Genomic DNA, 21930 nt, shown 5'->3' on the forward strand with positions numbered 1-21930 from the left:
TTTTTATTTTTTCGTATCTGTAGTTTGACATGGATTGATGGTTCAAAGCAATCCACAACAACCGAGTCTTTGATTAAATAACACTTCGTTAATTTGAAAAAATCAAGTTAAACGTTAATTAGCAAATGTGTTTTGAACCATCTGATCTAGTACTAAGGAATATAAAAAAAGAAAAATAAAAAAATGTACATATCCTTGTGATAATAATCTAATTTGGCACGAAAGATTTAGTTCTGCAAAGTTTTTAGTTCAAGTTTAGTAGTTTGTATTTGTTTTCATTCCGGCTCGTTTTTCAAGTTTACACTTTTAACCTTGATATTTTATAAGATGGTTACTCTAAAACTCAATCTTGCAATAATGAGGCTTATGTGCAATCGTTAGACTATTGAATTAAGCGACCACTCTCTCAAACCTTAAGAACAGAATTAAAACGATACATGCATCTACTGACACATTATTCTAAAGAGCTGAGGAGGTGTCTCACAGTGTTGTGGACCAGTTCACATGTCTACAACATTGTGAGACAAAGCACGGGCTACATTTTTCTATTTAATACCACCAAAGCGTAATGTTGAAGTGCCACCTCAATATACACATGAGGTATATTCATGTCGCAAATTTCATGTAGGGTCCACATTTGGGGAAAGTAAAATAAAAACTATGCTCTTATATAACTGGTCTTTCGGTCGGTTTATCATTTTCCAAGTTCTGGCAATTTGGCACATTTTTTGAGTACTCTTGGAGTCAAATGGGATTCAGAAGGTTAGAAGATGGACAGTTCTTTATATATGGAAGTGCATGTGAAGTATATACAGTCCACTTCTTCTTATTCCTTTTTTGGTGGGTTAAAAAGTCACTATTCCACAACATATATTGGCAACCAAACAGTGACCTTTTGATGACTAAAGATATGCCAGACAATTCTGAAGAAAAAGTTGAGCATGTACATAGCTCTCAAGAATAAATGATTCAAACATAATGTCTGCTTGTTGGGAAAAGTCTTATCACTATGACGACTTCTTTCTGGGGTATATAATTTATCATCCTTACAATGTATGTGTGTGTGTGTGTATATATATGTTGGTGTGGCCATGGAGTTAAAATGTATTAATTTCAATCAACATTGTCACATTTTAAAATTTAATTTTTTTGCTGTGTAATCATTGTGGATTGTTGCCATTGGCAATACATGCATGATATTGAATGGGAAGTGTTTTTCATTGGCTGTGCGTTTAAATTATGACTAGAGATATATATGCATGATATTTTAATCAACACTTAACAGATTTAATATATTATTTTGTAGTGTTTTTCATTTTTATTTCACTCCCAAAGTGATCTCTAGAGGTTTGTAATAACTTGGTGGTTGAAACTTGAAACCAAAATGGTTTATATATTTATCAAAATGGTTTTTTTTCTTCATAGTTCACATATAGATCTGTGTTGACTGTGTCAGAGACAATACCATGTGAGTCCCAAGTTTTACCTGCAAATCAAGCGGCAGGTCGATCTACTTGATTAGCCTTTTATGAGAAGTCCTTGTCAATTTGCAGCCTTACTATGACTATGTTTGCAAATTGAACATTTTTGATAACTTGTTAATGCCAGATAAATCTGAGATACTCATTTTGCTTTTACATGCATCATCTCGATCCGTTAACTAATTTGTTTGTATATGGGGTAGTGATAGAGAGTTCGACAGCCGACAATTTTAATCCGTTAATTAATTTGTTAGTATATAAGGTAGCGATAGAAAATTTGACAGTCGAATAATTTCTTGTTATGTGTGGGCATTGACATATATGTTATCATGACATCAATCTCCATCTCTTAACACACACAAAATAGTAATAGGCTGTCAGGATTAGGTATAATTTTTCTAACATATAATCTGCATACTACACAGTTAGATAAACTGTCATGACTACGTATTATTTTCTTAATATATAATCTGAATATTATAATTAGACTGTCGGAACTACGTATCATTTTCCTAATATTAAGTAATATATGATCTCTATACTACAGTTAGATAGACGGTCGGAATTACGTTTCATTTTCCTAATATATAATCTGTGTACTACAGTGTGTATATATGTTAGTTGGATTACTGTGATTGTCGAAGGAAAGAAGAAGAGTAGGCACATGTGAGGTTGGAAGGTTTGTACATTGAAACTAAATAATGCTTTGTGTTGTTTTGTGTTTGAGTGGGTCCTAGCTAGAGAGCATACAGTGACCTCATGCTATGGCATGTTGAAGTTGGGCAGGAATTTAATTCCCATATTGCAGTGTTGATGGAGATTGTGTGTGTGTCTCTTCAAGGAGAGTTCTTAATTCATAATTGTATGTGTGGAACCAAGAGAGCATGCATGGATCGATGTGTTTCACCTGGTTTTACAGTTTGAGATGACAATGCAGGGGCATGTCTACTGCATGTGTTGGCATGAAAATGCAGCATCCAACTTGAGTGGAGTTATTTCGTGTAAATAATCGCAACGTTTTAATCTATTGCTCATTGTTTTTGGAGAACTAACCTTCTACCTTTCATTTTACCATTAAACTACCAAAATATTTGTTTAGGGTGGATTGTGTAAATGTGTAAGCAAGTCAATGGGTCATATGTGCCGTAATAGTAGGTTATATATGGTTGTTCTTAGCAAAAGAGAGAGAGGAAAAAAAAAAAAAAAATGGAGGTAGAATTCTAAATTATTAGTAACTTTTAAAAAGAGATGCATAATTATGTTGGATGTTCTAAACTTTTTCTAAAAGGAGTTGGAGGCCCTATAAAGATTCGAGTGGCATTTGTTGAAGTTTTTTTTATTTTATTTTATTTTTTTTATTTTTTTATTTTTTATTTACCAACAGGCTAGTGGCCTCGTGTTATTAAGCTCTTACTAAGTAACAAAGAAACAAAAGTAAATAATATAAAGTTTTTATTTTTATTTTTTTTATACATAAATTTATAAAGTTTATTTTTTATGCATAAATTGTTCATGAGGGTAGATTAGTCCAATTTATTAAATTGTAAGGTTAAAAACAGTCAAAGGGTAATTTGGTCAATTTATCATGTAAATGGGTGTTTTTGTCTATTTTTGAACCTTCAAGAGCTGTTTTTGTCCAAAAAATAGATAAGTTTTTTCTGGATGTTCTTTTATCAAACCTAAAAAAGTATGACTGTACTTTACCCTATTCTTTAAAAAGAAGTTTTTACAATTAGGGTAATACTTTTCTTCCTCTTATAAGAAAAAAAAGAAGAAAAAAAAAAGAAAACTATATGTAGTTATTTATCTTATCATTTTTTCTTACTCTTGACTTTATAAATTATAAATTTATAATCCAATTTAAATTCAAGAATTTTTTTTGTAATACTTCAATTATTTAATCACAATTATCATACACTTTTGAGCACACTATTTTATCGACTTTGCTGAGAATAGTGTCCCATGGTACCATTACACTTCGATTTTAAGAAATTTAAGAAAATGATACTTTTCTTAATTTAATTTTATTAGTTTTACAGGTATCATATTATATTTGTATTGAAATTGAATTGTAAGCCATATAAATCAGTAAAACACTGCGCACATAAGATCCAATCATGCCTCTACACAGCTCCATCATCAAGAAGTAGGACTGTCAATTGTCAACTGCGCTGAGCATCAAATGGAAAATGACCTTAAATATATCATCAAATGGTTACATCATGATGATGTTCACACAAACCTATTTTATCGAATCAATCGCATTCTAAAATCATTATTTTAATTTTTTAAAATTTTCAATAAAGGAAATGACTTAACTACCTTGTGAAAAATAGGTAGTACTCAAAAATAATTTATTTTATTTCATTTATTAAAAACAACTATTTTTTTTTCCTAATTTTTTACATTGACCAGGAATTTGAAAAAAATTTAACGAGTGGCATGTGACAGCTAGGCAAGAGTCCGGCCGGGGTAGGACCAAGTGAGCATGAATGACGGGGTACGACAAACTTATCTCTCTCTTATTCTGTCAACTGATTGACGCCAGCCTGGCAATATTGCACATGATTGATTGTGGGTCCCACTTTCCTTCCGCCTGTCATCCCACATGCGGGCTCGACAATTTATGCACTCACCCCATTATTTTATATATATTTTTTATCTTATTCCCCTCCTCTCTTCTCACTATTCCCACTCCCCACACCACCTCCAATCCCACCCACCGTCCATCAAACCAATCCCAAATCAAGCCACGTGTCCAACCCTTCCCACGTGTCACCCAATTTATTCCGTTTCACTAAAAAAAATCCCATGTGCTCCTGTGTGATTTAATCCTCCACTCTCATTTTGCTTCTCTCACTAATCATCTATTGATAAATCTAAACCCAACCAAAAATCTTTTTCTCTCTCTAAAACACGTTGCTTTGCTAGCTATTATTCCTTAACTCATTGGGCCGTTTCAATTTCAAACAATTTTGTCGGCGACAAACGTTATAAACGATAATTAATTGCTTTAGTTAATTTTGGGCAATCATATATTTTGTTACCTTATTCTCCTTTTCACCTCCGCAAGTTTGATTTGCTCGTATGTTTGGAAAGGCTGGACTATTTACCACTATTTTAATACCTTACATACATAATTTTTTTTGTCATTTATATAATAACTATAGTAATAGTTCGTATAGCATATGTTATATTTATATAATTAAGCAGAGAGAGAGCTACCCTGTTCCTGTACTTCTTTTTTTTCCCCTGGTGCAGTAGTTTGGGCATCAGAGTCTTCTGTTGTTGTTGTCTCTTTGGATGCTGATGCAGAAGAAGCTCAGACCCATGAAGATGCTAGTAAGTACGTTTCTTTTCTATTTCGTTAATTTTCTGGTTTTCTCTCTCCTTTTTTGTTTTCCTAATCAAGAAATTTTCAAGATTTTTCTTCCATTTTGATTGCTGTTAGGGTTTCATCTAGAGTATATGTGTTTTGGGTGTTGTCAATTTTCATTGTAGAATGCTTTATTTGAAGTTTGCATTTGTGAGTTTTTGTAGTTTTTAAAAATCACAAATTTTGTTGATGTTTTATTCAACTATATATATCTCAGTGTATTTCTTTTTTCTTTTTCAATATCATGCTATGTTTTCTACCATAAATGATCAAGTTGCATTCCAGAAATTGATTAAAGTTTTGTTTTTCTTGATTTTATTTTATTTTTGATGTGGATTTTATTTTTCTCCTATGGTTGTCCTTTGATGAGTGGTCTTGTTCTCCTGGGGTACTTCTCTAGGAATTTGTAATGCTTGTTCTTAGAAGTTAGAATCAGTGGCACCTTTTTTACTTTGTGTTTTCTTTCTTTTTTCTTTTGCCTTAAAAATATTGCTTTTGTTGCTTCGGGGATCATGAAGTAGAAAAATACTTCAACTGCTTGTTGAGGCTGGCTTGTAGTTTCTGCAGTTCAGTTATTTCTTTGTTATTATTTTTGGTTCTTGGTTTAGGTCATCTTTTCATTTTTCTGTTGGGCTTTCAGTATCGGCTTCAATCAAATGTTCAATTAATAATACATTACTAGCCCTCCATCTTACACCTTCATATCATTAAGTTAAAATATGATGTTGATTTTCATTAGCATTTTAGAGGAACTACTTTAGAAATTTGTGTTAGCTACTACTCTAATTAACTGCTTCGGTGTCATTATACAAATCCTCTAATTTTGTAATGTGTTCGTTTCTCTAAGTGTTTCACTCTAGATATTTTGCTAGTATTTTTGTTTATGGGGTTGTGCTTGCATAATTTTTTACATTTAAGCTAAATTTTGTAATATTTCCATTTTCCCCCTGTTATGAATATATTGGACTATTATTTTATTTGTAACTTAATTTCAATAGCTTCTGGAAAATCCAAATTGTTGTTTTACAACAAACAACAATTTGGTTATGGCCTGTCAATGGGGTTTTGACTTGCATGATTTCATCCCATTTCCTTCCTGTGGAGTTCTTTTTCTATCCCCCTTCCCTTGTTGGTTCTCTCCCCCCTCTCTCGTGCATTTGTGTGACTTGGTACTTCTAAAATCTAGCATTTTTTCTATTCATGTCTTGCTTACTTTGGTCATATATTTGAATCAGAACTTAGGTATAAAACTGCCTTTTTCATAGTGGCGTCACCTTCTCTTGTCTTTTCAATTTTATTATTATCATTCGGGACGTAATTATAGCATTGTTTTTCCCCCTTCAGGTGGTGTTGTTTTTGCTTCTGGTATTGAGCAATGCTGTGGAACTTAATGTTAAAGAAAATGAGGGAGAATGTGAATATAAGCCAACATTGGACCCAAGACCGCACAGTGTATCCATCCTGGAGTTTGGTGCTGTTGGGGATGGGAAAACATTGAATACCATTGCCTTCCAGAATGCCATTTTCTATCTCAAGTCCTTCGCCGACAAGGGTGGAGCTCAGCTCTATGTGCCACCAGGGAAGTGGCTTACTGGAAGTTTCAATCTTACCAGCCACCTCACAGTATTCTTGGCAAGCGGTGCTGTAATTCTAGGATCTCAGGTGTTATTCTGTTCCTTAATCCATGTTTTAGTTGTTTTTGTCTTACTTCTGATTTATGCACCATTTAAGAAATTAGTGCATGAAAATACTTCCAATAATATATGGATTACTTGGAGAGATTTGTATGAACCTTTGGTTTTCACACATAGAATCATTGCTTGATCAGGACTCATCTAACTGGGGAATCATTGAACCCCTGCCCTCATATGGTCGGGGTCTCGAACTTCCTGGAGCAAGGTATCAAAGCTTGATAAATGGGTATATGTTACGCGATGTGGTAATAACAGGTAACAGTGATTCCTAGATTATGTTGTCTTATTTGACCACCAATGCTTTGTCGGTAGTTTGTTCCTTGGTAGTTTGTTCTATGTTTCTTGTATAATCATTCTTACCTTAATTGACTGTACTAGGTGATAATGGAACCATTGATGGCCAGGGCTCAGTTTGGTGGTATTGGATCAGCTCTCATTCCTTAAATTACAGTCGCCCTCATCTTGTTGAATTTATTGCTTCTAAGGATATTGTTGTGTCAAACCTTACTTTTTTGAATGCCCCTGCATATCATATCCATCCAGTCTATTGCAGGTTTACTGACTCAACCTTTATGATTTTTGGGTCATATTATTTGAATCAATTTCTTAGTAAAACATCCTGAGCATTATCAACTAAATCAATTATTATCTGGATATGCAGCAATGTGCAAGTTCTTAACATTTCAGTCTTTGCTCCACCTGAATCGCCTCTCACTGTTGGTATAGTTCCAGGTACATGATTCATTCATTTCGAATTTCTTTATTCGTCTAGTGAATTAATTACATGCTATAAACAAGTCTCTCTCATGTATTTTTCATGCAAGAGTGCCTTTACTTCAGATATCAATATTTTGCCTTCTTTATTTCCTTTTCTTGTTTATTTCAAGGAGGCTGTTGTTTAGAAGATACTTGTGTTCTATCAGAAATATAATGTTTTGTCATTCAAGATTTTTAGGTTAAATTGATGTTTGGCTCATCCCTTTATGTGTGTTGGTATTGTTGCCACCAGGCGGTGGTTGGGGGATGAATACTGATTGCAGAGTGGGGTATATTCATGCATGTTGTGGGAAGACAACCTTTGAAGAAGTATGTTTATCCCACTTTTCTCATGTAGACCAAACAGAGTTCGGATCCTTCAGAAGAGAATCTTTCAAGTTCACTTCCTTACAAATATTTGTGAGATAATAGAACATGCATATAAAATATTTTCTGGTAGTCTTAATCTCCTTGAGCTAAGTTTTGGGTGACAATGAAGTTTAAATGGTGCGTAGCAGGTGAATTCCAATGGTTTACACAAGGAAATTTCTTGGTGAAATGTAAGAGGGCCAAGGGTTTGCTTGACTACTTCCTTCAATTGATTTTTAAAACTCCGACCCCCTCCCCCTCCAGTAGCTATTTACTCGATCAATTATCAATTTGGTAGTGTTCATGGTTTTCGCTTTTATGCATCTAGTTTACGTTATTTGTCTTCATGAAAAGAAACTTGCAACAGATGTGCTATCTTTATCTTCATATGACATAAAACTGTTCTTTCAGATTCTTCAGATAAAATATGCATAGAGAACTGCAACATTACAACTGGCTATGATGCCATTGCACTCAAGAGCGGGTGGGATGAGTACGGGATTGCATATGGCAGACCTTCAACAAGTATACACATTAAACAAGTCTACCTTCAAGCATCATTTGGCTCTGCCCTTGCCTTTGGCAGTGAGATGTCTGGTGGCATTTCTGATGTGCTTGTGGAGCATCTCCACCTCCACGATTCTCTCACTGGAATTGAGTTCAGAACTTCTAGAGGTAGGGGTGGATATATCAAAGAGATCATTTTATCGGATATTGAAATGGAAAATGTCCACACAGCATTTGGTGCCACGGGACAAAGTGGGTCTCATCCTGACGACAAATTTGATCCTGACGCTCTCCCAGTTTTGTCTCAAATCACCCTGCGGAATGTGGCTGGTAGAAATATCACTCTTGCTGGAAGCTTCATCGGCATTCAAGAATCTCCCTTCACTTCTATATGTCTATCCAACGTTTCCTTATCAGTCTCCTCTGGCTCTGCTACTTCTTGGGTTTGTTCATATGTTTTAGGTTTCTCTGAGTTTGTGTTCCCTGAACCATGTCCGGACCTTGAGACCTCATTTTCAAATTCTTCCTTAGCTTGCTTCTCCCTCCTGAATTCTAATGGTCATGCTGCAGCTTTATGATACCATTTCCCCCACATTAATATTTGAAACTCATCTCTCAGTTCCATCGGACCGGGGATAGAACCAAAGATATTTCTACCATCTTCACTCAGGACAGATTCTTTCCAATAAGACCATCTCCCCAGAACACCTGTTTATCTCCTTCCCTATTTGCACTCTTGCATGTTACCTTCTTCAGATTATGTGTACAGCCTCAATTCTTCATTCATGTGTAAGGAATTTTTGGTATTGAATTTTTTTTTCTTATTTTTGGTTCGTTATTCTTTTCATTGTAAGTGAAATGTTAAAACAAATATTGTTGGATATGAAAGGCAGAAATCATTTGAATGAAGCATCTCAATTATCAAACTAAGCTTACACTAGAATACTTGAAGACAATTTGGTCTCCTCAGTTCATTCTTTTATTCATTTATTTTTTCATATTTACTTTCTGGACCTTAAAAAATGGATTGAATTGTCAAACACTTTGATGTGATCTTAATGAAGGGTTATATAAAACTAAATATAGACTAGAAGATTTGAAGCCAATTTGGTCTCCCTCCATTCGTTTCAGAACCAAGGCTCCACGTGTACGTAGATCAAGCCAGAGATAGGGCGTTTTGAATCATAAGCACAGGAAACCATCATAATTTATTAGATGTATTTTAGCAGATTGGGTGGATTGCCTTACCTGCTAAGATTTAAGTCCTTCTAGAATTGCACAAGGAAGAAATTCTAAGAAATGGTTCAAAGGGGAGACTTAAATCAGGTCAGGTTTTTTGAACTCGAATATAAGACAACAACATAATATTCTATAGTCTTCAAGTATGACAATGTTCTTCACCATCTTCATCTTCCAAAAACACCCATGGTAAATAAATAAAACCCAATTTCACTGATGGTTAATCCCATATGATACAATTACAGTACCCTCATTTCAACACTAGCACAAAACACGGCATCTATCTTGCTGCAAAGGCAATATGATCCCATTGAAACCACGTTTATTGCCTATATACAAGAAGGAAATTTTGGTTTTTTGATGCCCTCAATAAACTTCACATGCCAATTATTTGGAATACAGATATACTCAAATTTTCTATAGAAATACAAAAAATTATGTCAGCACTTTGTAGTGTCATCACCCACATTATGTCTAGAGTGTTGTTTATTTTAAATTCTCAAGCACCAATTAGACAATTATTTGGAATACAGATATACTCAAATTTTCTATAGAAATACAAAAAATTATGTCAGCACTTTGTAGTGTCATCACCCACATTATGTCTAGAGTGTTGTTTATTTTAAATTCTCAAGCACCAATTAGAAATTTATGTGTTCTAAAGAAGTCCCTCTGTTATGTACTTATGCTTCCTGAAAAATCTAATTGAATTGTCATAGATTTGGGTTGATAACATGCTAGCCTAATGTCACGGGCCTAGAGATTTGGCGCAGCGGCACGGCCCGTGCGGCACCAAGGCGTTGCTTCAGCTCGCGCAAGCGCCCTGGTCAGCCACCACGACCTGCCCTCCCAAGGATACATGCTGACTGGTTTCGGCCTGCCATGGCCTCGTCAGGGGAACGGCTCCAGCTCCCGACCAGTTTGTGCAGGGATGGCCAACTCCCTTCTTCATAGTCAAGTCCAAGACTAGCGACAAGCACCTCGAACTGAACCGAGTCGACCTGCCTGAACTCTGAAGAGGTACCATCCTGTGGTCCTGCACGCCCCTTCCCTGGAACCATTCCCAGTCAATGAATGTTCTTAGCCAACCAGCATGCGTATCTTCTATGCTCATGGCGTCGTTAGGAATCGGATCGTGACATTCTCCCCCACCCAAATCCTGCGACGCCCTCGTCGCAGTGCGGCGCTGACTCCGCTGCGTCCAACATTCCAAAGCCTGTCTCCTCCAAGTGGTATGCTCGCCTGCCCACCATCGCTTCCTTGTACAACCCCTGGCTGCACTCGCCCAATGATAGGGTTTCGGGCTAAAGGGACGCCCACTTCTTCGGGACGCAACCCCACGTTATGCCGCCTCCGCGACACCCCGAGCAAACAAGCGCCCTCCGGCTGACTTGATACCCGCCCTTCACAACGGTTTGCACGCCTCTTGAACTTGCAAGAACTTTGGTGCGCGCGGCCCTCCGGCCATCCGATGCGCGCGGCCCTCCGGCTTAAAGGACGCATCTTGATGGGGAGATGGAGGCTCTCCTCCAACAGCATTGATTGCCCACCGACGCTTTAGTGCACCGTCTTCATTCTCAAGACCCCCGGATCGACAAGGGGGCACACCTTTGTGCTTTTCCCCAAGTCCTGCTCTGATACCATTTGTCACGGGCCTAGAGATTTGGCGCAGCGGCACGGCCCGTGCGGCACCAAGGCGTTGCTTCAGCTCGCGCAAGCGCCCTGGTCAGCCACCACGACCTGCCCTCCCAAGGATACATGCTGACTGGTTTCGGCCTGCCATGGCCTCGTCAGGGGAACGGCTCCAGCTCCCGACCAGTTTGTGCAGGGATGGCCAACTCCCTTCTTCATAGTCAAGTCCAAGACTAGCGACAAGCACCTCGAACTGAACCGAGTCGACCTGCCTGAACTCTGAAGAGGTACCATCCTGTGGTCCTGCACGCCCCTTCCCTGGAACCATTCCCAGTCAATGAATGTTCTTAGCCAACCAGCATGCGTATCTTCTATGCTCATGGCGTCGTTAGGAATCGGATCGTGACACTAAGTTCACCTAAGGCATTTGAGGAGGGAGACAGCCAATCCATATCATGACATAATGTTTGAATACTAGAGATGGATTCATGTCAGCTTGCACACTCACAATGTCTAACTGACATCAAGTCCCTTGATGACCTGAAAATTCCCCTATCCCTCTATTTTTCTTCTCCTAAAAATTGTGGAGTGGTGGAGAGACGCATTCTAAAATACTATAGAGTTTGTAGACTAGAGAATATTTCACAAGAGTAGAAGAGTTAAAGAGTTTTTTAGAGTTATAAATATTTAGATAATAAAAATTTAGAGAGTTACGTTAGTCATTGATAGTAATAGATCCAATCCATTCATCAGGAAGGATGAGGTCTATATATAAGAAGGTAGTCACCTTGATTCCTTAGAAGAGGGCAACCAAAGTGACTGTTTCTTTTATTATTAGAAAATTTTTAGTGTTCTTGTAATTAAGAAATGGAACGAAATAATTTAACTAAAATGCAATATTTTTATTTTATATATATGTTAAACTAATCGGGCACAACAGATGGTATGATTGGTAGATTTAATTATTTCAGAATCAGAATCAGAATAGACTTTTCAATACTTTTGGTATAGATTGTTTGTATGACACATGTGACATATAAATTGTTTTATGAGACAAAAAAAATTTTTGTTTGAAATTTGATTCTTCAATTCTTATATATATTTTTTTCTTTTTCGCAGTTGTCAGATTTTCTTTCAAACATCATTCTTTACTAATATTACCAGCTAGTTCTAACCATGGCTTGCTGAACTCTCTTGCCTTTTGTAAATAATCAAGAGACTCCAAATGATTGCCCATTTAGGCCTTAAAAACATTAAAATCAACCTAATTGCACTGGGGAAACCAGTGAATGAGAGTGAAAAACAAGGATGCTTGAACATAATAAACTTCACATGCCGACATCTATATTGCTGCAAAGGCAATAATCCAATTAAAACCATGTTTATTCCCCATGTACAAGAAGAATTTTTTTTGGTTTTTTGATGCCCTTAATAAACTTCACATGCCATTTATTTGCAATACAAAAATACTGGCACTTGAATCCTGCACTTGATGAGGAGAATTTTCTGTACAAATTCAGAAAATCCCGTCAGTACTAGATATTATTTCACAGCCAGTTCTATAAAATGATTCTCTCAAATTCCACAGATGATAACAGACTCAAAGATAACATTAGTCTGATCTAAAGGGAAATCACAATCACATAAGGAATATCTATTAAACAACTGTAAAAAAACAATGAAGACAGAAACATGAAAACAGACAAAATACAGGCTGTTAGACAATTTGCAGTATCATAACAAAACTTTCCTTGTATTTTTTCAAGTATAGGCATGAGGGTGTGCCATGAGGTAGGCTTCCACAACTTCATACATCCCAATGGCTCTATCCTTCCCGAGCTCGATGTCTTCTTCTTTGATCTCCACATTCTCCTTTGGCCTGTACTCACTCGACAACTTGCAAATGCATCCTGAATAACCATATCTCTCAAACTTGACCTCATAAGACACCGATTCAAGCTTCTCCAAGAACGCATCACCCTCGAACAAAGTGTACTTGCACATGAAGTTCTCGTTGTCAAGCGCATCAATTCGATGTTTCACATACCTCAAAGGACTAGCTGCGTAACAAACCAAACCAAACCAAAAACTAACAACTTTAGGCACCAAAATAAAACACAGGATCCACAAACTCAATATTTTCGTGCTAAAAAACTAACCTTCCGTGAAATTCATCTGCTTGATGCTTCCAACCTCTCCATTGCCTTGAAGATATTCGATGCTTTTTATCGACGAAAACATGAGCTTGGGGCAGAGGTTGTGGGAATCAAGGATCAAGGCCTTGAACATCCTAGATGGAGTCACTTGTGTCTTGAATGTTTGGGAGATTTTGATCACACCCATCTTTGCTTAACAATAAACAGGAAGAAGAAGTGATATATATATATATAGAGAGAGAGAGAGAGAGAGAGAGAGAGAATGAGGAGGAAAGAAGAGCAGAGGAGAGGGATTAGTTGGGTATTTTGTGAGAAGATGAAGACTCTGAACTATAAATTTTTTTGTAAACGCAGTGGGAATAAGATATAGGAGGCTTGGATATGAATGAATACACCGTTCAAAATTGGGGTATTATTTTAGTATTAGATCTCAAGTTTTAATTTTGACTTGTCAACTTGTGATAAGCGAGTTCTTTTATGAGAAACCTCTTTGGCTACTTTGGTGACATGGAATTTCCATGCTGTTAAGTTTAGTGGTGTGGTGCTGCAAGTAAATTGATTGACCTCAAAGGTTGGTTAGCAGTGGGGGGACCCTTGTGAAAATATAAAAATGTGTTTAAAACTAACAAAAGACTTTGAAATGACATTAATTTGACAATGCACCTACTTTTCTAAATCAAAACTTATAAGGTTATCCTAATAAAGTGTCTATGACATAGAGTGATGGTACACAATTGCCGAAATATTTTGTCACAGGTAAAAATATTTTAAACGTTGTAGTAGGCGGAGTCAAAATTTTAATTCAGATGGGACATAGCGTAAAAATATATATATATATAATTTAAATAAGAAGAAAAAAAAAATTACATACTATATAAATCATTCTTAAGTGTAACAAAAAGAATGTTGAGAAGTAAGGGGTCAAAAAAAATTAATAAGAAAAAGAAGAAAAAAAGAAAGAAAAATGAAAATTTTGAAAGGAAAAAAAATTATAGTTTTGAGTAAAGAAGAAAAATTTAACTATTTTTTAAAGAAATCGAAGGAATAGTAAGAGCAAAAGAAAAAGAAAAGAAAATTTTAAAAATTTAAAATTTTAGGAGAGCATTATATAGAAATTTTATTATAAATGTACAAATTAAAATAAAAATTATTATATTTTATAATATGCGGGCCAGACCAAGAGGGAAATGTGCTCACCCTAAGCAGACGCTCTGTCCCTGGTTGAAGCCTATTTTATCATGTAAGCTTAACTTTTATACATTTCAAGAAGACTTGCAATTTACCCAAAATAATAATAATAAAATAATAAATAAAAAAATGCAGGGATGTGAATGCTATCTAATTACCTCTCCATACACATGACCGGAGGCAAAATCGATGAATCCATTGGACACAATAGCATACTTCTTTTGTGCAAGTGATGGGACAGTATTGGTATACTAATTTTCGTCTTGGGAAGGCATAATCAAGGTCAATATTGGTATCCTAATCCTACTACCCCACACGTGATGGAGTTGGTGGTACTGGGGCCTATGCCACGTTAGATTTTTGGACATTAATAAGAATCGGAGTAAGTCAAACCCAGAGCCGTTAACTTTTTTGTTAGCAAAAAGTTAGGCCTTTGTTATTTTCATGGGCATGCATTTACAAGGGAAAAAAACGAGGACCAAACCATATGAAAGGCTGACAAATTGAAGAAACAAGCACATCCGGAATCAAAAATTAAATTTACGGGGCAGTGTAAAAATAATAATAATAATAATCACGATAAAAAATATACATTTTATAAATTAAGAATTAAAGAAAAAAATTATTCAAAATAATATGTCAATTAATGAGTAATTTAAGAAAGATAACTAATTAATAAAAAAATTTAAAAAAGGAAAGAAAAATATGATAATTTTTGAAAGGGAAAAAAAATGGAATTTGATTTAAAAAGGAAAATTTGACTTTTTTAAAGGAAATTAAACGAATTTAAAGAGTAAAAAAAAAAAAAGAAATACAAAATTTAAGAGATAATTTTAAAAAATAAAAATAAGAGAGATTTTCATATATATATATAAATATATATAAACTTATAGACAGGGGGCATGTGCCTCCTAGGCATACACTGTCTCCACCCTTGAGCACACGGCAGCATTTTCATATACTCCACATTTTTTTGATTTATATTAGGTTGTATGACAATAAATGGTTGGGATTAGAGTATGATTTTTTTTTTTTTTTTTTTTTGTTAGTACGCACACACTTATACCATCTCAACACAAACTAATCATAATATGGACTTCCTGACAAAAGTTCCATTATTCAAATATTAAATTGCCAACTATCATTTACAAATTTATATTCCTGACAACTATAACCCATTTTCAGACAAATAAAGTCTTTAACTATTACATTGAAATTACGTGAAGTTTGAAAATATATTTTAATTTCAAATTCACTTATTGCAAATAAATTCGTATGAATCAAACTTACAGGCAACTCTAATTATTGAAATCAAATTTCCTTCGCATATTGTGTCTTGGTGCTGCATTGTTAGTGTAACGTATTATTTTTTAGTTCAATATTCTCGTGATGAAAACTATAACACCATGAAATAACAATACAAATGTATTATTTTTAACAAAAAAAAAAAAAAAAATACAAATGTATTATTGCCTGATTTTAAATTATTAATTGTTTTAAGCAATTTAAGGCACCGAGGCAAAGATGTCTTGCGAATGTATGGCCTTCCTGCATTCTTAGAGGCTGATCTTGTTGCCTTTTTAGTTTCTGACATATATTTTAAAAACCAGTGTCTCACTGCTAGAATGAAAATTATCCAAGAACCACTTTCACTCTTGTACAATTCTGAAACAAAAATTTACTTCTTCATGTGTTCCACATAACAGTTCAGGTTTCCAACTGCCAGTTCTTTCGCTTCCGAATTCAGATATACACATACACACACACATATATAGATAATGGTCGCATGTATTTCATGCACTCCCGATGCTCTACCAAGAAGAAACCCGTCCCTGAGCTCTAACCTAAGATTCACTTCTCAAGAAGCCCTCAATTTACTTCAAAATTGCTCCGACTTTAAACAGCTTAAGCAAATTCATGCCAAAATTATTCGAAACGGTCTCTCTCACGAGCATGTAGTGAGCACGAAGCTGATTAAGCTTTGCTCCTCTTACAGAAAAATGGAGTATGCGACTCTGGTTTTCAATCAAATCAAAAACCCTCCAACCTTCACTTGGAATATCATGATTAGGGCTCACACCATCAATGGCAGCTCACGCCAAGCTCTCCTCCTCTACAACCTCATGATCTGCCGAGGACTACCACCAGATAAATTCACATTCCCTTTTGTTATCAAGGCGTGCATTGCTTCCTCTTCGATTCGCAAAGGACACGAGGTTCATATGCTTGCAATCAAGACTGGGTTTTTGGATGATATGTTTGTGCAGAACACTTTGATGGACTTTTACTTCAAGTGTGGGGATTCAGATTATGGACGTAAGGTGTTCGAGAAAATGCGTGTGAGGAGTGTAGTCTCGTGGACAACCATGATCACTGGGCTTGTTGCTTGTGGGGAATTAGATGACGCCCGGGTTTTTTTTGAACAGATGCCGATTAGAAATGTTGTTTCTTGGACAGCAATGATTGATGGGTATGCCAGAAATCAAAGACCCGAAGAGGCTTTTGAACTGTTTTGGAGGATGCAGCTTGATAATGTGAGACCGAATGAGTTTACGCTGGTTAGCTTGTTGATGGCTTGCACTGAACTGGGAAGTCTGAAGTTGGGTCGATGGGTTCATGACTTTGCTCTAAGGAATGGGTTCAAAGTGGGTGTTTTCCTTGGGACAGCCCTTATTGACATGTATAGCAAATGTGGTAGTTTGGAGGATGCGAAGCGAGTGTTTGGTGATATGGAAGTCAAGAGTGTAGCTACATGGAATACGATGATTACTAGCTTGGGGGTGCATGGTTGTGGAGAGGAAGCTCTTGATCTTTTTGCGAAGATGGAGATGGCAAATGTGCAGCCAGATGCAATCACTTTCGTGGGCGTCTTATGTGCTTGTGTACATACAAATAACGTGAGTGATGGTCACAGGTACTTCAAGTTTATGAGTGAATGTTATGGTATCACACCGATTGAAGAACACTGTAATTGCATGATTGAGCTCTCTAGTCGTGCCAACAATTTAGATGAAGTTTGTGAATCAGTGGATGCCAAGCTTGTTTAGGAAAAAAAAGCATTTTTGGGGCACCAGTATATCTCATTTTCTAACCCATTGCTAATGTTGAGTACTTCTTACAACGTGTTGGACAGGAGTGTTGCTTGGGGATAGGTACGTTCTCATTGTCGTCTCGCAGCTTCAAGACTTGGAAGTGGAAAATGAGTTGATTTTTTATATTTTTAAATGTTAAATTAATGTTTCCAGATTATGCAACAATACTTTATCATACTGATAAAGTGAGCTTTGTACAGACATATTTTATGTTTTGAAGGAGCCCTGTACAAAAGCTTCAATTTGTAGATACATTGATCACTAAACTTTTTAGTGACACAACATCAGAAAGGTGATTCATATAAAAGCCAGATTTCAAATGAATGTGAGTGACCAAAGGTTTGTAGCAGGAATATGAGACCTTCTTACCTGTCTTCACTAATAGATTGTATGAGATGCAAGCATCATGTCCAGTAAATTGAAAAATCATGTGTTTTATACTTCATCCTGCAATGGAAACAAGTATTTCTAGTTCCCTTCCTGTCTCATGGAAAAGCATTCCATTCTATTCATTTGGAAAGTGTGGAAACCTAATCAGTCTTCTAGATGGAACTCTATTAACCTTCCTGGCAGATTCATATTTCAGTTTTGAGACAAGCTGGATCAAAGCCAACCCTAGAATCCATTATTTGATTAGTTAATTGAATAATCAAGTGAAAATGTGATTCAATAAGGGTGTGTCCTATTTAAAATATCTTTCCCCATTTATGTTAATGTCAGACTTCGAATAGGTAATGACTGAAATGTTGACTTTGCCATTCATGCCTTCAAAGTTCACAGACTAGTTTCATTATTAGTGACTCCAATGGTCAATTTTGGAGATCATGGATGTCTGTATCATTCACTACTAATTGCTTACTGCAGAAGACCTTCTTATTGGCAATGTGTGGGTTGCATAATTCTTTTGGACATATCCTTAGGGTGCCAGTGTTCTGGTGAGCTCGTAGTGCTTTGGGAGGGACCAATGGTTGAAAATTCGAGCCTCAATGACTTAGATCAACCTCGACATACAAGTGTCCACCTCCTTAATCAACTCTGACTCACGACAGTTACTATGCCCTCACATTTGATTGCAAGGAACTGCCAGCTCAATAGGTTAGTTAACACTAAGATTATTTGCTCTTTTGGCGAAAAGCCAACTAATGAGAGCGGACAAGCTTGTGAAACAAGGACGTCCTAAATATGATCCCGTTGTTGTCATTATGTCTCCCCTTGTAATGAAATTACCTGCAATGTATATGGAGGTTGCACCACGCAAGCGCCCAGGAAGACTCTAAAATGGCTTTGCATGACATAATATGATCCCGTTGTTATCATCATGCCTCCCCTTGTAATGAAATTACCTGCAATGTATATGGAGGTTGCGCCACGCAAGCGCCCAGGAAGACTCTAAAATGGCTTTGCATGACATATGTTTAGACTTGAATTTTAAAATCTTCCACATTTGTGTGGAAACTTGCGAAGTGGTGGAGAAAGGCGTGGAGGATTCTAAAATACTAGAGAGTTTGTAAGAATTGGTACATTAGAGAATATTTTAGAGGAGTAGGGACTTTTGTAGATATGATAAATATCTAGATAGGTAAATGGAAAATTCTAAAAGAATACATCTTATTGATTGTAATACATTTTATCCTCCAATATGTCTATATAAGAAGCACAGTTCTTATTTACCGTCATACAGTTCTAAGAGTTAGGGTAGGACAGTCCCAAATGTGCTCGAAGAAACGGTGTGTATCATAACACAATTGGATGTTATCAAAAGAAATATTTTCTTTTGAGATATATTTAAAGTTAATTGACAATCTGATACATAGATTTAACAATCCCCAGTTAAATTTAGTTTATTATTCTCAAATCAGTTTCTTAGTTAGATTTTGAGTACCAAGTTTATTATTCTCAAATCAAGGTTGTTACAAATGTTTTTTTATGCTCAGAGAGTCTGACACCTTTATTTTAATTGCTTTAATTTTCTTGTTTTAGTGTAATTGTAGTTTAATTGCATTTCAATTCCTATAATTGCTTTAATTTTCTTGTTTTAGTGTAATTGTAGTTTAATTACATTTCAATTTTTCTTGTTGCAAGTTGTATGATTCTTTCATGTTGTATGATTCTTTACATGAATGTGTGCTTGTAGCCACATTGTGTTTACATTTTTACATGAATGTGTGCTTGTAGCCACATTGTGTTTACATTTTTTCCCAAATTATTGAAGGCGGGTGGTTTAGAGAATGAGCTTAGTGGTGATTCCCTAAGACTTCTCTCCTATTTTTTAAACTCTACTCACTTAGTTTTAATTTAATTTAAATTGCATGTTTTTAATTGAACCTTAGAAGTACTTAATTGAACTTGCATCTTTTTAATTGAACCTTAGAAGTACTTAATTGAAGTTTAGAAGTAATACTTGTGGACGATCCCTTTCTCACTATACTTCATTGTATAATATTAATCTTACATCCTCATTGATCTGTTTGTCTATCTTCCAAGTGGATCAATCTGTTTGTCTATCTTCCCAAGTGGATCCTCGGATCAATCTGTTTGTCTATCTTCCCAGCACTTAGCACACATTTCAAAGGAAACAGCCATTTGTGGCAACACACGGGGTGAGCACCAATTTTTTTTGGTGCCGTTGCAAATTTTTAGCATGTAGACCTTAGGGTGTGATTGTAATACATGGCTTTAAAATTTTATTTTAAAAGCATCAAATTTTACTTTTAAATTCTGAAATTTAAATCAAGACAAGCATTACTAGATAATAGGATTCTCCAGTAACCTACTAGTAACTCCCAGGGTAGGTACTAAAGGATTCTCCAGTTACCTACCAGTAACTCCCAGTGTAGGTACTCAACTGATCAGATGTTGAAGTGGCCGTCTCTTCCCCCAACTGCACTAGGAAACGAGTGGAAGAGTGCAAAACAAGTATGCTTCAACATAATGTTCCATGCCTAATTTCAGCTCTGAATTTTATATGCAGGAGAAAAATTAAAAATTATTGGCTGGGTACAACACTAGTCAGAAGAATTTGATTTTAAGGAATTGCATGAGCATCCGTTAACTCACCTTAAACATCAGACACCCTACAAGCAATTGCAGATAGAAAATTCAAATTTGCAGATTCAAAGATAATGCCCCTTCATTCCTAACAAATGTCTCCATTCTCGTATTTATTTTCAGTATAGCTGTAAAAATCGCACAAGATGGAATTCTCCTGACGATTTTCTCCTTATTTTCAAGCTAAAAAAGAAAACCACGCCTTTACTACTTTAATCACACAAAGTCCCATTCACGAGAGACTCTATATATAAATATATCTGGACATAAATACTAGGAAGGTTTAGTAGTAATTAATAGGCATCAGGATTTGCCAAGAGGTAGGCTTCAACGGCCTTGAACATTCCAGAGGCCTTTTCTTTGCCACTCTTGATCTGGTCCTCACTGATCTGAGCATCGCCTTTGGTGTGATACTTGCTGCTGCTCTTGCAGATGGATCCTCCATCAGGGGATGCTACGATCTTGGTCTCGTAACAGATTGATTCAAGGATGCCCATCAAAGCGTCGCCTTCGATTATGCTGTAATTGTAAGTGAAGTTGTCTTTGTCAATTCCATCAACTCTGTGCTTCACACTCTTAAATTGGCTACCTGCAAATGACAATCAAGAACACACCATTTAGCTCTACCTATGCATACATAGAAATTTTGAGGGATAACTTAGTGATTGACTATTGACTACAGAAGAAACTAACCTTCTCCGAAAGTGATGACCTTGACAGTTCCAGGCCCTCCATCTCCTTGAACGATTTCAACACTCTTGATAGCCTGTGGCAAGATCTTGGGGATGAGGTTGTCGGCGTCGAGGACAAAGGCCTTGAACATCTTGGCGGGAGGGATTGTGGTGGTGATCTCCATATCATAACTGATCACACCCATGATATATGGTTTTCGAGGAAGTTTAAGGATTGATGATGATGTTGTACGTAGTGTGAGGGAAATGGGAGACGCAGAGTAGGTATTTTATAGAGTGAGGGATGATGCTAAAGGCTCTCCTTTTAAGTGTGAACTATCGCCAAAAATAAAAAAAAATAAAATAAGTGTGAACTATAGTTTGAAATTATGCACTTGTCATTATCTTCAACTTTACCTAGAAAAAGTTTTCAATAAACCATGGATCGTACGCCAGACAGCCAAGTTTGAACAATTCATATGGTCAGAATTCTACAACCCTAGACTTGCAAATAAATAATGAAATGGGCCCCACTTACCAAACTATCTAACTACAAAATCTTACAAATCTTCATTTAATTTCTGAAAGTATATTATCAATAGTATAAAAGATTAACTTGTATTCCACTCTAGATAGAGGATCATATCAGAGTCACCAAGTGGCAAAGAAATAAATTATAAGGATTAGACGAGTCAAAATTCTAGAAGGATTAAAGTCATAT

At 36.1% G+C, this 21930-nt stretch overlaps 4 protein-coding genes across 4 annotated transcripts; 2 read left to right on the plus strand and 2 right to left on the minus strand.

Moving 5' to 3' along the window:
- The first annotated feature begins 4377 nt into the window (after positions 1 to 4377).
- LOC132275322 (probable polygalacturonase) lies at positions 4378 to 9113 on the plus strand. The gene is made up of 6 exons (XM_059776787.1): positions 4378 to 4823; positions 6202 to 6519; positions 6686 to 6806; positions 6930 to 7104; positions 7213 to 7283; positions 8088 to 9113. Exons 1-6 carry the CDS (start codon positions 4785 to 4787, stop codon positions 8759 to 8761), a joined length of 1398 nt encoding a protein of 465 aa, XP_059632770.1. The 5' UTR covers positions 4378 to 4784; the 3' UTR covers positions 8762 to 9113.
- A 3456-nt stretch (positions 9114 to 12569) lies between these two features.
- On the minus strand, positions 12570 to 13619 carry LOC132275324 (pathogenesis-related protein STH-21-like). Its single transcript, XM_059776788.1, has 2 exons — positions 13214 to 13619; positions 12570 to 13114 (listed from the first exon to the last, which is right to left on the minus strand). The coding sequence occupies exons 1-2, from the start codon at positions 13395 to 13397 to the stop codon at positions 12816 to 12818; spliced, it is 483 nt and encodes a 160-aa protein (XP_059632771.1). The 5' UTR covers positions 13398 to 13619; the 3' UTR covers positions 12570 to 12815.
- Positions 13620 to 15757: 2138 nt separating this feature from the next.
- LOC132275325 (pentatricopeptide repeat-containing protein At3g26630, chloroplastic) lies at positions 15758 to 17924 on the plus strand. The gene has a single exon (XM_059776789.1). The coding sequence runs from the start codon at positions 16177 to 16179 to the stop codon at positions 17443 to 17445; it is 1269 nt and encodes a 422-aa protein (XP_059632772.1). The 5' UTR covers positions 15758 to 16176; the 3' UTR covers positions 17446 to 17924.
- A 2699-nt stretch (positions 17925 to 20623) lies between these two features.
- On the minus strand, positions 20624 to 21514 carry LOC132275326 (major allergen Pru ar 1-like). Its single transcript, XM_059776790.1, has 2 exons — positions 21232 to 21514; positions 20624 to 21127 (listed from the first exon to the last, which is right to left on the minus strand). Exons 1-2 carry the CDS (start codon positions 21413 to 21415, stop codon positions 20832 to 20834), a joined length of 480 nt encoding a protein of 159 aa, XP_059632773.1. The 5' UTR covers positions 21416 to 21514; the 3' UTR covers positions 20624 to 20831.
- Positions 21515 to 21930: the final 416 nt, after the last annotated feature.

Source organism: Cornus florida, unplaced genomic scaffold (genome assembly GCF_030987335.1).
Source record: "Cornus florida cultivar Cherokee Brave unplaced genomic scaffold, ASM3098733v1 CherokeeBrave_3.0.0_Hap2_Chr09, whole genome shotgun sequence".
Taxonomy (NCBI): domain Eukaryota; kingdom Viridiplantae; phylum Streptophyta; class Magnoliopsida; order Cornales; family Cornaceae; genus Cornus; species Cornus florida.

Bases quoted from the DNA above. Each gene is read 5' to 3' on its own strand.
- LOC132275322 (XM_059776787.1), top strand. From the start codon at position 4,785: ATGCTGATGCAGAAGAAGCTCAGACCCATGAAGATGCTA. The intron at 6,807-6,929 runs GTAACAGTGATT...TGACTGTACTAG, and splicing joins ACGCGATGTGGTAATAACAG to GTGATAATGGAACCATTGAT. The intron at 7,284-8,087 runs GTACATGATTCA...CTGTTCTTTCAG, and splicing joins CACTGTTGGTATAGTTCCAG to ATTCTTCAGATAAAATATGC.
- LOC132275324 (XM_059776788.1), bottom strand. From the start codon at position 13,397: ATGGGTGTGATCAAAATCTCCCAAACATTCAAGACACAAGTGACTCCA. The intron at 13,115-13,213 runs GTTAGTTTTTTA...TTTGTTACGCAG, and splicing joins GCAGATGAATTTCACGGAAG to CTAGTCCTTTGAGGTATGTG.
- LOC132275325 (XM_059776789.1), top strand. From the start codon at position 16,177: ATGGTCGCATGTATTTCATGCACTCCCGATGCTCTACCAAGAAGAAAC.
- LOC132275326 (XM_059776790.1), bottom strand. From the start codon at position 21,415: ATGGGTGTGATCAGTTATGATATGGAGATCACCACCACAATCCCTCCC. The intron at 21,128-21,231 runs GTTAGTTTCTTC...TGTCATTTGCAG, and splicing joins GGTCATCACTTTCGGAGAAG to GTAGCCAATTTAAGAGTGTG.